The sequence below is a fragment of the Motacilla alba genome, chromosome 1 (assembly GCF_015832195.1).
Source record: "Motacilla alba alba isolate MOTALB_02 chromosome 1, Motacilla_alba_V1.0_pri, whole genome shotgun sequence".
Classification (NCBI taxonomy): Eukaryota; Metazoa; Chordata; class Aves; order Passeriformes; family Motacillidae; genus Motacilla; species Motacilla alba.
In genome coordinates, this window is record NC_052016.1 from 74,607,026 (window position 1) to 74,623,639 (window position 16,614).

Below are 16,614 nucleotides of genomic sequence, written 5' to 3' on the forward strand. Positions count from 1 at the left end.
TTTCTGTCATTGGGCTGTATACACAAAAATACAAACCCATTTTTTAAACAAAGGACTTTTCTCTTTCTAAGCTATTTCAATGCCAGGAGACCTCATCTACACAAAAAAGGAAACTACTAAGACTACTGAGATTTATGTCTCACTGAGCATCCAATATACAAATACTCTATCATCAAAAGTAAACAAGGAAAATAATAAGGACAGAATGTATTTAATATTAAATAAAATGCTGTGAAACTACTACACAATGGTAGCAGACTGCAACTTACACACTGCAACAGGCCAGAGATATTTTAGACATCAGGAGGCTTCCAGCAAGTTGGTCCAAGGCACAATAAAACCCAAGGCAGAGAGAAAATAAATGAGAAGTTTTAGGCATGTGTTTTTGCTGGATCCAAATTCATGGGATAAAAGCAAGCAGATCAAAGCTCAGCCCTGGTGAGAATACAGAACTGAAGGGCCAGAGGCATTCTTGGCGAGGAAGACAAGGAACTAACGGCTTCCAAAAGGTGCAGGGACTCAGGATATGTCAAAAGAGATTTACTCATCCTGTCTATGCTGGGTTCGCAAATCAAACTGGAGTAGGCCTGTACCTCATTCTCTTCCTCAAATCCCTCCTAGCTGAAAACAAACAATGAACATCAACATGAACAAATCATATTGATGAATCTTAAAAGAGCATTTGCTTCTACAGTGAAAAAACCCAAGTATGCCACTAGTGAATCACTAGAAGTAGCACTTTTCTGGAAATTTAAGTAGAAGACTGTTTAGGGAAGTCCCTATAGTTAACCTAATCCATTTTGTCTTAAATCAGCCTCCTCGGTTTCAAATACCACAGTGTCTGTGTGGTAACTTATAGTCTGTGTTTTAACTCTCCACTCTGGCAAAAACGACTCTAGCTCTTAAATAATGTGCACCAGCTTCAGGAGCACAGGTCCCACCATGAACACAAGCCTCTCCTCTGGCTGCCTCTCTTCCTGCCAAGGCACTGCCAACCTGCTCCTGCTTTCCCAGAACCACTAGTGTTTCTTCCAGCTGAACCAACCAAACAGGGGGAGACAGATCCAACATTCTGGGGGGCAGCAGAAGGGAAGGTGGACAGGCTGAATACACAGAGCCACAGAAGATTTTTGTGCATAACAACAAAATGATGGTAGTTAAAAAGTAGAAACTCCCAGCCTCAATGCAACTCAAATTCAAAATAACCGTCAACTAAAATGCAGAAAAGGATAATCACTCCACATGAAACAAAAAAGGCAACACTACTGGTTTTAATTAAAAGTCTCTTCCATAGCATAATTTATACAAACAGACCATATAATCTGACCTCTAAACATATGGAACATCTTAGTTTCTATCTTTTAACTACAAATTGCATTTGCTTTCGCAAAATAAACTTTACAGCAGGCAGAAATAGCAAGCTGTACTTTAAAAAACAATAAGGGCAGTAGATAATGTAATCTAATGGTACTACCTGTTTGAAGTCTCAAAAAATCTACAGCAAAAGATACTGCATTTACTACTTATTATTATATCCACAGTGAGAAATGTGCCATGTGCAAACTGTGAAAAGACAAAACCTGTGTATTTTTGCCAGGTCCATATACAGCTAAAACATAAAAAAGGTCCAAGACCATGTCATTACAGCTGTTTATGTACAAAGGAAGCAGACAAAGTTCAGTTGGCAAATTTACATTTATAATGTTCTGACTGGTGAATTTTGCAAGTGATTGTGCCCTCTGAAAACATAAAACCCCGTAAGAATGAGAATCCATAAATTTTATTCCAAAACCCCAGAAATATCAAAGTTGCACCAGCCCTTTGTCCACCATTATCAGGAAGGAGCTTCTAAAAAGCTCTTCAATGAATGCATTAACTACTCTGAACTACAGAAAACAATTTTCAAGGATATTGTATTTGGCAAAACCTGCTGTTAGAGGAACATGAGTTGCCAGTAATATTCATGGATATCGGCTGAAAGCAAAGAACAGTGGTCGAAACCAAGCATGAGGTTCATGTAATTGAAAACACTGAGGTTCTACAGTTTTTCACAAAAAAAAAGCTGTAATAATTTTTCAACATAGAAAATGCTACATTTTTTTTTCTCTGTGCTCAGTCTCAGGAAGAGGGGAATAGTTTTTCTTCTTGAAAATTTCCTCTTGAAGGAGGAAAAAAAAAAGAGAAAACACAGAAATAGCTTGAGGCAGACATGCAGTATGGAAAATGTTAGTCTCCATGGTTTACATACAGACAGACTTGGAGCAACTGAAGATAGGGTTTTAAGGGAAACCATCAGGCAGTCTTATCTATAGGTGCTGCTACCTGCTAGGCCTCTAATTAAACTTTTAGCAATGCTTACCATTGCTAAACAAGGAGCAAAAAAGAGCAAGAAAAGAGTTTTTCTGGAACTATAGTACTGTTTCATGGAATATTTTAATGTACAATAATGTCTAGTCACCACCACCTAATCCTCACAGAAGAAAACCTCCATGCACCTTTGAAGGCTGTGACAAGAGCAGTGACCACTGAAGGAAGTGAACTTTGAGTCTGCCCTATTGTGAGGGTGGCAGAGGGCACAGCCTAGCCCCATGGTGTCCATGAATAACCAGAGGACAAGGTTGCAGGGGGCAACTAGCACAGCTGGGCTGGTGCTGTGGGGGCTGCAAGAGACTCCACTGCTCTGGGGATCACCCTTGAGTGTGTCCTCCCCAATGGGTGCCTCAGGGAAAGAAGGTGCATGGTCAACAGGGGAGTCTGTACGTAACTGTGTGTGTGTTCATAGCTGAGTGTTGTGGTGTCAGCAACCTGGAGCAATTTACTAAGATTTGTAAATGGCAAGTGCTGTATTACCAACACTGAAAATAGTGTTCTCTAATTACCTTCTAATTAAGCATTGTTAATAACTTCCTAAAAATGCACCAATCCTGGTTTTGATTTAGACTGGATTATTAATCCTGCAAAAGCACATCACTCTGACATAAGGGGGCTTTTGCAGCATGACAGCCCTGTCTCCCACTGCCAGCCTTGGGGTGTAGCATGAGGCACAAGACCTGATGGGATCTTGCTGGCACCTTGTATATACAAAGGCTACACGTCTTCAAAACAAAAAGAAACCTTGCAAGCAAAAAAAAAAAAAAAGGAGAAAGGAGGTAGGATAGACAGCAAACAGCAATAAACAGCAAACTGGGAGGCAGAAAAGGAGATCTGAGACTCTTCTGAAGGATGGTGAGACAAAGAATGCCATGATGAATGGCACTGTGGAGAAGGATGCACAGAGGCAGAGGAGGAGATGACAGTACAGGTTAGAAATATTAACAGAAAAGAAGGAGAAGATGAAGCAGAGCTGCTGTGCTGAAAGTGGCACTCAAAGAGCAGTCAGCAAGATGGGAAGGACTAGGAAAAATAGAGTAATAGAAAAAGATGGAGAAACAGAAGACAAGGTAGCCACTTCTTGTGCCAGAGGGAAGAGGAAATTTAAACAGAACATGAAGAAAGAACTATTTGCTTGAACTGCCTAAAAAAGCAGCCACCAGGAGAGTTTTGTCTGAGAGTGAGAGAGAGAGAGAAAAAAGGTCTGGGAAGCATCAAGAGAAGCAGAAAGCCACCTGTGCAAAACACCTGGAGACACTATCAGAGGAATGGGGACAGCCTGAGAAGGTTTTGCAAAAAATCCCTAAAAACTAAATGGTTTTAGTCAAACCTGGAAGGAAGAGGAAAAATCGGTATGAGAAAAATAAAATTCGGAGTAAAGCTTTTCTCTATGCCCTGTTTCTTGTATTTGCTCCCCTCAGCACCTGAAATCTAGAGAAACAGGAGATGTCTGAACTCAGGTAATTTTCACATTAAAAATATCTATTTTCAGGACTATTTTCAGGAAAGTGCCTTAGTCTCAATTGTGTGAAAAGGGCTTAGATAAAGGTAGATGTAAAATATAACTTTAAGCGCTTCCCAACTGGCACTCCTGGATCATCAACATCGTCTCTGAATTAGCACCAATGCAAGAATAACACAGGGATTATGCTGCTGATGCTCTCTGTGGATCAACTGTTTCAGTGTGCATATTTTTCTGTTTCTGAAAATTAGCAGCATTCATGTAGAAATTGAAAGCTGTGACTCTAGATGACTCCAAACCTGCATTTGTCCATCAGCTGGTAGAGGATTAGGAACTAATTCAATTTGGCAACAATGTCCTCTTAGATCTGTGTACATTTATTTTTTGTTATCAGCACAAGGGGCTGATCATTGAAGTGAATTTAGTCTGCACACATACTAAAATAATTTAATTGCTTAATTTGTGCAATATCACTGCATTTAATTATTTACATTGTTTTGCATTAAAGAATGAAAAACACTCCAGCAAAAGCTGATAAAAGATTACTACCTAGAGTGGATTGCTAACCAATTTACTTCTATTGTATTTATTTAAATTAACCTGAACTTCTTAATCAAAATAATTAGGGACAAAAATTAAGGACAACAAAATGAATACAACTCATGAGAAAAAATTAATAAATTGAAGAACTGTTAATATCTTCTTTTACTTTAACTGTGCATTAATAGATGATGCAGGGGCTAATGGACTCTGCCAATTAGAGCACAAAGGCCATATTGTCAGGGCAGGTCTAAAGGCATGGCTGAAATCCCTACAGCACATTAAATTCTGGAATTTTGTTGATGAAACTGGAGTAGTGAATTTCCAGTTTTACAAGATCAGGAGGTGCTTCCTATAGGGGATACTGTTACCACAGCCAACTAGCACCTTTGAAAAAAAAAACAAACAGGAAAACTTCTCAATGAGCTCATGGGTAGGTGCACCTTGAAGCTCTAAAATCAAAATACAGATCAAAACTTTCCTTTTTCTGTTTGTTTGGGGGTTTTTTTCCTCGACTACATGGTACAAAGTCCTGGTTTTATTAATAATTTCTTGACAGAAAGGCACAAAGGGCTAAAATTACATCACTGTATGAAGTGCAATAATACTTAAACCATAATTTTGAGGCTTAAAACTAGACTCAGATCAACAATGAGTTCATTTCCTATGTCCAAGACTACTGAGAGGCAGAGTCCCCACGTGGGTAGTGAGGGAACAGTAGGAGAGTCACAGACTAACAGACAACAGGATGCCCCTAAACATCTGAATGACCCATCACTGTAGTCCTGTACTATAACACACAGTTGCCAGTTTATGAAAAACAGACATGAGAGGTAAGAAACAAGTTGTTGAGACCTGTTCACTATGCAATTAAGAACACAAGAGATGTTTTAAGACTAAAATGTCCTGCAGTCTCATAAGCCCCAAAGTAAGGTTATCTGTCAATACCCTCCCTTTCTGCCTCAAGCAATGCCTCATTTCAGGGGAAAATTATCGTATTTTATTCACTCACGTGCAATGAGCCTTGAAATGAGTATCTCATTCCTTTCCTCATATTCCCATCTCTGTCACTAATGCCCCCTTTATAAAGCTGTGTTTTCAAAGTTTCTGGGCACATCTGTTTTTTCTTTCCTTACCCCACCCATCATCTCACTATCCCTAACAAGTTTTTGCTCCCTCAGTAACTGTTGGGTTCTCACTCTTTCTTGCTTTCCAGCTCCCCCTTCTGTGTTCTTTGGACACCTCAAGAGTGTATCTGTCCTTCTGACATGTGCCTCTTCCTCCCTTCACAGCTCCATGTGCCTCTCAGGTCCTGTGTCTGCAAAACTCATTCCCAACATAAACACTCTGGGTGGCTTCCTTCCCTTCTGCTGTTTAATCTGGAAGAAGAAACCTAATTCAAAGTATTGCACTGCCACTCCTTAAGCTTAGTAAAACCTACTTCTCTGCATCTGCTAATGCTCTTTGGTCCACAAGCCTTTCCTTCACACATTCCTAGAGCCCGATGATTGTTTTCTCCTTGCTGGGGAACAATCCCTCAGAGATTCCTCCCCTTGCTAAATCTGAAACACCTGGTGAGTTTTCCATGTTCATCTACGATGCTTTATATATTGTCATAAATATCACACACTGACATTTTTTCCATTCTCCAACTTCTTCAACTTCTGGGGAGGACTTATTTCTCTCAGGACTACCACAAGTTGTCTGAGCAACTAAAACCACCGCTGAACCCAATCTTGATTAAAAAACTTATTTACTTTAAAGACCATCTGGGACAAGATTTTTAAAGGCTCCTTCCAATGGTGTAAGTTATATGTCTTTACAGCAACAACACAGTAAGTATGGAAACTAAAAACATTTTAATTGTTGTTATGTTTTTCTCGTATATACAAGACCAGTTTCAGAGACGCCACAGATGCACAAAACTGGCTCCACCTTACCTTTGACATGGCTTCTCCCATCCTCCAACAGTGGTACTACTATAGTGTTGTTCATATTCCCAGGTGATCTCACAGCCGTATAGACAACGGGTACCGACTGTACCACCACGGGGATACGGTGCACGTGACTCATTTTGTTGGACTGCAAGTTCATGGGGCTTGAAGGTGGTACTGGATGGATAATGTGCAAAAACTGCTGGCCTCCAACACCAGATGCAGAGGCCACAAGAGGACCTGGAGTTAATACTGACGGAACAGATGCTGCTGAGGAGACTGATGTTATTACTGTGGGGGATGAAGCTGGCCGACTGGAAGAAGAAGAAGTAGAAGTAGAAGAAGGGGAGGAGGCTGATGCTGTCATGGAAACCGGTGAAGATGAAGCTGCTGTAGGGGATGACCTGGCTTTGTTTATTGACAAGTCCACTGGTTCAGTCTGTGTTTGGAAATGGTCTGTAGATAATGAATCCTCCGTGGGGTCGGCCTTCATGTTGTTTAGTAACAAGGGTACAGCATCCATATCTGGGTAGTTGTGGACGTTTGGAGACTGTTGAGGAAGAACAAAGGGACATAGTTATATGTGTGGCTAAAGATGACTTGCACACCCAACTGCTAATGCACACCGCATAACTTGATCAAGAAAGCCACAGAATTTGTTTCCTTTTCTTTGGTCAGCTCATAATTTCTAAGTACAAATCATGTTAGAAAGCACAGACATGTTCTGTATAAACATAATATTAAAAAGAAAGAAAAGTCTACTCCCATTTCTTAGAAAGTGTCAGGATTAACAGTTCAAAATCATCCTGCTTCTTTGCACTACGCAAAGTCACCAATGACAAAAATTTTAGTATCTTCAGCAGTAAAAACTATTTATATTGACAGAATATTTTTTCCCAACATCTAATTTTAAACCACAGCATTACTCTCGTGTCATCATCACTCAGACGTGAAGAAAAAATGGTTACAGCCATTTCTCAAACAACTTTCTGTATGCTCAAAGACTGCCATTTCCCCCACTTGTCTACCTTCTTCTAGACTAGGCAGACCTGGCTGCTTCTTTCTGTCACGTCTGCTTTAAAAGAGCAAGCCTTAGTACCCACTTGCTTTTTACAGTGATCTTTGAAGTTGTGTCCACAACAGTTTTCAGAAGGTGCCTCATGCTACCCTAAGTCCTTCAGTTCTATGTTTGACTTCTGTACCCTGAATGGTCATTGGTAATGAACTTACAAGTCAGTACAAAGCCACGCATTTGTCTGACTGCCCTGTCAGAGCGAGCAATGGTTACAGCAATTCATTATTCTGAACTAGCCCATTAGATAGCCTTCCCCATTGTTATTATTATTATTTCCATACTAATTGAGAACAATTTTTCTGACTTCACGAAATAATTTTATGCTTTAGATTAATTCTTTCAAAGCTGGTTGGACTAAATTTATTCTAGAGTGGTGCTGTCTGCTATTTTTATAGTTTTCCCTTATTTCCATCATCAAAGAGGTTAATAGAATTTTTGAATAATGCTAGACCAAAGACAGATCCCTAGAGAAGTTCATTTGATATATCTTTCCATTTTGACAGTATATCATTAAGAACCAGTCTTTAATGATGTTTTTTCAAGTAATTTTCACCAGGCAGAGCAAGGATGGAAATCCCCATCGATAACCTGGTCATAAGACAGAGCACAGCTCTCAGCTCCTTAGCTAAGGAACTCCATGGCACTGCACTGCAGCAGAGCTTCTCTACAGACAGGCAGTCACACAGTGTAGTAACAAACCCCAATCTCAACACAATACACTGCTCCTTTAAACCTCACTTGACCCAAAAAAATTACTCCCTGTACAGACCTAAGCAGCTCTAAATGCACTAACTTGATCTCTAGATTATACTATTTTAAAAGTATCTAAAAATATTAAGTCAGAAATATTTAAGCTAGAAATATTTCAATGCATCTACTGTCAATAAACTACAATCAATCAAGCTATGAATTCTCTTTGGGGTTTTTATAATCAGCTACTTTAAATATTTCCAAGGAAAGACCTCCTTGCTTTGAGTCAGAGTCAAACTTCAACAAAGAATGAAATTTTACTGAAAAAGAAAAATACAAACACTTATACTGAAAACTGCAGTAATAAAGACCTAACTGGATATTATTCCTGGCATACTGAAAGATGAGAAATTCTAGTAGATCACATCTATTCAGCTGATTTAGACTGGTTCTCGGATCTGACATTTCCCCCCATCTGGAAGCAAGAACATCTATGGAATGTTCCTCTGTTACATACACAAATCAACTTAAAATAAAGGGACCACCATCTAAATAATGGATTCACCTGCACCCTGGATAGCAAGCTATTCTGTTGTAACACAAGTAACAAAAGCAAAATATGCCTTTTCATAAAGACAATGGGAAATTCTGCTAAAAAGAACACAAAGTGAAGACCAGATTACTTTTCAAAGCACATAACCAGCCATGAGTGACAAGGTTATGTAAAGCTCTTCCTCAAGAAGACAAACCTGCCCATAATTGCCAGATGATGATTCCTGGTTAACTTCCTCTAAAACACCTTATCCTGACTAATATCCATAATGAGACCCCCCTCTCACCATGCCATCATAAAGACAAAACCATAAACATACATGTCACAGGAATTTAATTTGTCAAATCTTGACAAGTCTCATCTATATGCACTTGGGCAGACAGACTGGTTCTGCTGAACTGAGCAGACAGGTACCAGAGCAAAGGCAAAGTGGAGAGGGACACCTGCACCTGAACCCTCATAAGGCTGAAGGCAGCAGCTCCTATCAAATGTTTGAGAGGAGAGGGATAAATGGCATCAGCTTGTGCAAGAGAGATGAGGGATCCCCTCATGCACATTGCCACACAAGTGTCATCTAGAAGCAGCATGAATGGCCAGCTCTATCCACAGTGTAGATAAATCCACCATGTAGGAAATCCTACGTTGCTTTACTCCCAAGTTTTCCCCAGGTGCCAGAGGCAGATATCAGATTGATGCACTGCTACAAGGGATTGAACACAAGAGATCCACATAGATTTCAAAAGCTATTGCCTAATGGGGTGCATCTGCCCCGAAGTCCTACCTGCCTTTGCAGCAAACAGCACTAGGTCCCTCACAAGAAGACTAAAGAACCCCAAACCCTCCTGTAGCGGATACCACATAAAGCGTTTGTTCCGTGGATAGAGTTAATGGTCCTTGAGACTAAGCACATGTCGCGACTTACAGATTTTTCTAAATTGTTCTAAGAACAGGCCTTTGTTTAACTATAGTAATTCCACCTACTCCTTTGGGAATTCAGAAAAAAGTAACATGTAACTTCAGACTCTCATACAAATCACTCTCTTTTAACAACTCTTCTCCATTTACTTTTGTTTGTACATTCCTTACATTTCATAGGCACTCTCATCTTTTCCAGAGAGGTCACACAGTCTCTGTGTTTTATGGTAATGCAGTTGATATTATTATTTCCGTCTCCAGTAGTGAAACAAATCCCGAAACCTTTATAATCCCTTCATGAATTTCTCTAAACAGGATGACAACTGGCATGCCCTTCCATAGCTGCCTTTCCCTGACAAACTCTAAGACTGAGGATGCTCTTTCTTTGGTAAATTCAGGATGGGACTGATGTCAGCTGACATTACAAAAGACAACAGGATCCTTATCAAAACAGGTTTGTATGTCTCATCTTTAAGATTAAAATTGTAAGCAAGTGCTATATTTTCTTCTGTTGGTGGTAAACAAAGAGATCTACCCCAACAACTGACACTCCCTTACAGTGAGCTACAAATGGTATACAGATGTTTCTCCATGACCTCAGATTCTATCTAAGCTGCTAAAACTCTATTTAATCATTAAGTGAAACAAAACTTTGAACATTAAATTTATCATTATTTTCTGAAAATGGATGGTATAAGTAAACTTCTCCCAATGATGACACCTATTCCAGAATGAGGAATTAAGAGAAGAAGAGCAGCAAGGAAGCCAAAAGGAATGGCTGAATTCTCAGAACACTGTTTCTCAGCATCTCCCACTAATGTTATTAACTGAGAAACAACTGTTCATTTCCCTAAACACTGAGTGTTGGTGTTAGTTTTATCTAATGGAACTACATCTTTTCTAACTGAGAAGATAATAAAGCTGTGGCTGAGATATTCAGTGTACCTTCAGCCATTCTGTCAGCTCATCTGGAAGGGAAACAAAGAGTTGTGTGTGTTCATTTCTTCTGTCTCTCTAACTCCTTTCCATTCTCATCTAGTGAACTGGGCTCCTTGTGGTGGTGTGGGCTCAGAGGATTGCTACTTTGGGCATCTGAAACAGGCTTTTCCTGTCTGAATCCCAAAAGCATCTGTCTTGGTTTTGCAAACTTCATTTTGGTTTTAGGAGTCTAAACTCTGTTGCTGAGAGTTTGGCAGCTTTCAGAACATTTGGTGCTTTACAAAGGGTTCATCCTAAGGTCCCTGTAATTCAGTGGGCTGCCCTGGACAGCAGCCCAAACCATGGAAATACAATATGAAGGGTTACATCTCCACGTGGCCTCCTTCATCTCACTGCTCAGCCCACTGGTACAATGGAGAGGGACAGCTTCAGCCCTGCCACCAGCTGGGGCTTGGAAGCAAATCTCAGCAATGCTAGTCTCTGCAACATTGCGGTCGTATCCTTATGCTGGTTACCATCCACTCCAATCCAGGCAGAGCCTGAAGTGGAAAGCAGGTAAGGATGGCTCCCTGCTAGAAAAGGCTTTTTAACAAAGCTGCAGCCTCTATTAATCAGTGCTCTTGGCTCATGCTTTTTGTGCCTGCCCTTTTAAAGCTGTACACCAGTATTCTCTGCAGCTCTCTGTTTCATTAGCTTGTCAATAATAAATACTGCCAGGAACATAACACATAATTTCCCTATTCACAAAGATTTTTTTGGCTGAATAAAAAAGCATTACTTACTCCTTCTTCCCAGACCATTATGGAAAAACGACCAGTCTACCTCGCAAGCAGCCACATTATCTGGAGCAAAACATGGTAATGCTGTGGCTTTTAACATCCTATCTGCTGGGCAGCCATCCTTCCTGCACAGTTCTTCATCTTCCTTCCAGGCCCCTGAATTCCAACTCCTCTTAATTTGTGAGGAAATTTTGCAACAGCCCCTTTTAAATCTTCTCTTATTCTACTCATGGCAACTCCTTTGCGTATCAGCATTGTCTCCCACCCTAAAGAAGCCATGAAGAGCTCACAGTCTCCACACAGCTGAGGTTAAAACCAGAGAAAAAGCAAAAATCATTTTGTTGTCAGCAGCTCATCCTGACAACTTGCAGTTCAACAGCTTCACAGGGTACTAAGCCACAGAGAGTCTTTAAGCCTTTGTGGACTTCCACTGGGCCCACACAACTGAGCCACACAACAGAGTTTACAAACCTCCAACAATCAGCTGTCAGCTTTTGAAGTGTCTTCCTTTCTGGCAGCAATCTCCCAAGGTCAAACATTTTGTAAGAAAGCATACCAAAAAAGCTGTCCTTGATGACGGAAACAGAACAGACTAAATTTAGCGTTTATAAAATAAGCTAGCTTTGAGGACAGGAAGTTAAAAAATAAATTGCTAAGTGTTTAACTCTTCAGTCAAATCACACAAAACCCCTTCTTGGTTTTCATTATGCTCTCCCACCTCATTCTGCTCCTGCAGGAGCAATTTTAGACAAGATGATTTTATTTTGTCAGTGTTAAAGAAGACTGAGATAAGAAAAATCATACTCTATCTGAAAAGCTCGCCACAATTTTAACCACATCATTGCCACTGCAGCACCAAAATGCCAAGGCTTGACAACCAGCAGACATGCAGCCTCTCCTGGGCAGGCAGTGCAGAATGCATGCCCAGCCAGAGAGCTTTCAGCTCTGGTCATGACACCCGGAGGGTGAAACCTTAATAATCAGAAATATTGTGCAGGTCACAGATTTTCTAATACTTCACAGTAAATGAAAACAAATACATTTTAAATTACAAAACCCACTTGCTCTAGAAGGAGTCATTTTGCTTTTGCACAGCACACAGATCTGCTTACAACTCTGATGCTATGAGATGAGCAGGTGGATTGGGTTTAGAACATGGTGTGCTCCACAACAGTTTGCTTTTAAAATTAAAATGGAATATTTTCCTTATCCCTCTCGTGATACGGTAGAAAGTTCACGCCCCTAAAACTGTAGTTCTGTAGAACTACATGAAATAGTAGCCGGTGTCAGGTTTTGTCCTACCCCACCCCGTGGGCACTTGACGAGCAGAGAGGCTGCAGCTAGCTAGGGTAAGTAGCAGCCTGGGAACTTGAAAAAGCCATGTAAGTTATGGCTGAAGTACCCAGAGCTTTACTTAAGAGTCTTTTTAGGGCTTATTTTGCCAATCTAGGAGTAAATTCTCTTTGAAGTTACAGGAAGAGATGTTTTTCAAAACCCCTTCCCAGCATGAGAAATTACCTTCACAATATTCGCTTCTGCCTGAAAATCCCCACTTTTAACCAAAGCTACAAAATACTCTCAGAAACAGAAGTAATTCAACCTGCAAAAATATGAACTAAACAACCTCTACTTGAAACACTCGGCTATCCCTCTGAAAAGATGACACATCCAAGACTCAACTATGCTCAGTTTGAGATGAGGCTATTGTTATTAATCCATACATGAAGGATGCACCAGTATAGTGGCAACAGACAGCTGCATAAAGGCAGAAGGACAAACACATATACAGCTGAAAACTAAAACAGAGCAAAATACTTAAAAATTTTGTTTCCACATGCTAAAGCACCAAGAGAACAGGCATTTCTGACTTTTTATTCAAGGCTGCTCCTGTAGGCTTTTCTAGGCTCACAAAACTGCTCAGCTTGGATGTACTGGAGAAACACAGGAGGTCATGCTGAATAAGTGAGCAAAACGCAAGACAACGAGATCATTCTGCTTCATTTATGGAAGCACAAATTAAAATGTGTCTTACTGTCAGTTTTCAACAAATAGTTGCCCAGAGTCAAGGTCAAATTTGTGTTCTAGGAAAGAAAAGAGATCCCCAAAAGATGGCACTCCCAAGTAAGGTTGAGTCAGACTCTGTCGCAACGACTCATATTGAAGCTTTTATAAAAAGCAGCAACCGGTGCTGAGAAAGACAGAGGGTAAAGTCCAGGAATTATTAAAATAAAAGAAGGCTCAATGAAAATGCATTTAACCAAACTGGAATTCATTCAACTGGAGAGACTGAGAGATACCCACTTTAAAATACTCATGATTCACTTAAAGTATCATTATCTCTGCATAACATTTGGAAGTTTGATTTAAAAGTGGAGGTTTCCAACCCTCAAGGCCTAAAAATAGTATTTCTATTCTCTTTGTGAGTCTGAAGAGGCTAAAGAAACTCCCCTAGCATATTCTATGAGGCACAGGTGGCCTTGTTAGCAGAGTGTTGCTAAATGTGTAGAATCTACAGAAGATGTCCCAAAATAAAAAGAGAATTACCTAAGAAATGATGAGACCAAATGCAACTCAACCATTCATAAACACACAAGCAGAATTCAAGCTCCAAGGCTGTCAACACTATCTTCTAACTTTTTCTGATCAGTGACACTATGATGTTATTCCACAACTACTTCACCATTAAAAAAGTACCACGTGCTGCAACCTTTAGGAACGCTTCAAATTGCGACTAGGGAAACATGCTTCAAAATGAAAGGAGATCCCTATGCAAACAGCATTAATTTTTAAATACATTTAACAGTAAGTGCAAACACATCTAATATGAAATGACTTATTTTTAAATAATGTGTTTGCAAAAACGTAAGTGTTAGCATTACTTTGCATCCAACTCTCCTGTCCCAAAACTGACAGGTTTGTCCAAGGATTTCTATAACAGCACAAAAGGAAAAATGAGTGACTATAGATTTCTACACCAAACAAACTAATTAGGCCCTGTACTATCTAGTACGTTAAATGTAAAAAAGATACATATCTTGAAAATGAGGACAAATTCTCAGTACCTCAGATTTTAGATGGACCTCCTGTGATGTTTTTGATAAGCAACAAAACCTTGTTCCCTAAATCATGAACACATTCAGAACACTAGCTGTTCAGCTTAGATGTTTCACTTATATTTGAGAAGTGTTACTTGAATGCTCTGTCAAAGGAAGAAGTTGTTGAAAGAAACAAACTGAAGCTCATTGCTATGACACAAGTCTTGAAGAGAAACAAATCTAATAAAAGAGCAGTGGTTGTATTATTACTTGCTTAAGCATAAAAAGAATATTGGTAATATATTTGTATTCCTTGTACTGATCCATTTTAGATGTGAAAATAATTTCTGAATAAATGGTAGATCTGTAAATAGTTGGTAAAGGGAAGGTAAAATACCAGGAAAAATATTATATTACTCCAATTCAATTTTTTGGGTTTAAAAAAAAGCTGGTGTGTAAAATTCTAGACAAGAAGAATTCATACAATCACCTAGCAGTTCCCCTTCTTACCCTTCCCCCCAACTTACACTGAAAACAATGAAAGCCTGAAGAAAAATTTTTAGTCAACAATTTTTTAAGTTAAGATTTTGATGCAAAGTTTTGAGATACGTTTCTTACCCTGCAAATCACTCTGAAATATTCATAAATACACTAGCAAAAAGGACTATGACAAATAATGCATGAAACTATTATTTATACCCTTTAAGCACCTGCAACATGTCACTGAGTTCCAGGGAAAACTCAGCCATGATCAAACCAGCCTTTGAGCTGGACTCTGTGCACCTGGTAAATAGAGCTGATGTGGAAAAGTCACAAAAGACGGGGCAGTACTTCTTTTCAATCATTCCTTATTACTCAGTCTTGCTCTGAGGCATGAAGGTCTCCGTTAACTGCTTCAGTACCTGTGCACCTACTGGACACATACATGGTGGTGATGGAGGTGCCATGCCCGAAACTCCTATCTAGTGTGTCATCCACACTCTGCGACGGAGCTTCTCCATGTCTTTCCTCGCTTGTCATTGTTCATCTTAATTTCCACCAGAAGAATTCATTTTCCCAAATTAACCTCCCTCTGTTTACTATCCTTCAAGCTGAAGTTTAAATTAATTTTGTTCTTCTGATCTCCTAGCTGAGGCTGCACTCAGTGTCGACATTTCTTCAGTAAAATAAATAGATGGCACAGAGATGGGTAGCGTTAGGTATAACTGAAATTAACCCTTCCAGTGGCTTAAAAAAAAAGTGTTCACTCCACAGAGAAAATGTTTAAGTTTTACTAAAACTAACACTTTCTGTGATCTGTTCCTCAAACTTATTGTTGGTCCTAGTAAAACAAACGCGGCTGGTACTGTTCACTGGTACTGAGGGAACATGGTCTGAGTTTGTATATCCAAAACCTCTCAACTTCCAAGTGTGGGTAGCTCTACTCCAAGCTCATTAACCTGGGTGAAAGCAGTCTGCCTCATAAACCCCCTTGAAATCCTTGCCTGCTTCCCACTGCCACCCTTCCTCTGGGAGCAGGCAGCACTGAGGTGGACATGAGCTGACCTCAAGGAAGGAAAAACAGCCAAATTTATGAAAAAAACAACACTGGCTAGAAAAAAAGACCTTCAGAGGCAGACAAAATGCAGAGATTGGGACCGGACCTGACTGAAAGGGGAAAATTTATATAGTTAGTCTTGGCTGGGAAAGCTGGGATACTACCAGTAAAGGGACCCAGGCTCCAAGGGGACATGTCAAGTGAGTCTGTAAATTAAAGAAATCAGGCACTTTAAATCCTATACAAAGCATTAAGTCACCTGATGTCACCTCAGATACAACAGGGAGGCCTACAAGATGAAAATGAGGGTGGGAAGGAGATGGTGCTTGTCCCTCTGGGTGAGGGATTGGCTGGAAAGGCCGTAGGGGTTGACTAGATGGGAGTGTCCCAGCCTGGAGAAGAGAAGGCAGGCAAGTCAAGCTTGGGGTGACCACACAAAAGGGCTTGTGCCCAGTAAAGCCAAATGCCCCACTATTGCCTCAGACCTGAAACTGCTGAGGTTCACCATTCCTCTGCTGTCTGCAGACATCCCACAAACCCGCTGGTGAAACATCCTGTCCCTCTGTGACACTCGTCCACAGAAAACGAAGACAAGAAATGCATATTGCAGTAATGGCCCACTAAGGGTCTGAGCAAAACTAGCACAGACAGCCTTCCTCCCAGCACTGCCCAAAGGCAGACTGCTTCAACACTTAGGCTCACCAATGCTCTTTTAGCATGGCTCTTGGAAAAGTAGAATTGGGATGGCTATTTCTGACTTTTTACCCTTAAAGAAAAAAGTCATA

At 40.2% G+C, this 16,614-nt stretch overlaps 1 protein-coding gene across 10 annotated transcripts in view; it reads right to left on the bottom strand.

The window, feature by feature from the left end:
* Positions 1-16,614, bottom strand: part of KLF12 (Kruppel like factor 12) — a 230,993-nt gene that overhangs the window by 80,102 nt on the left and 134,277 nt on the right. For all 10 annotated transcript variants that reach the window (XM_038133346.1, XM_038133364.1, XM_038133292.1 and 7 more), the window contains one exon: positions 6,313-6,856. In XM_038133346.1, coding sequence (XP_037989274.1) covers positions 6,313-6,856 — 544 coding nt within the window. The remainder of the gene's footprint in view (positions 1-6,312; positions 6,857-16,614) is intronic.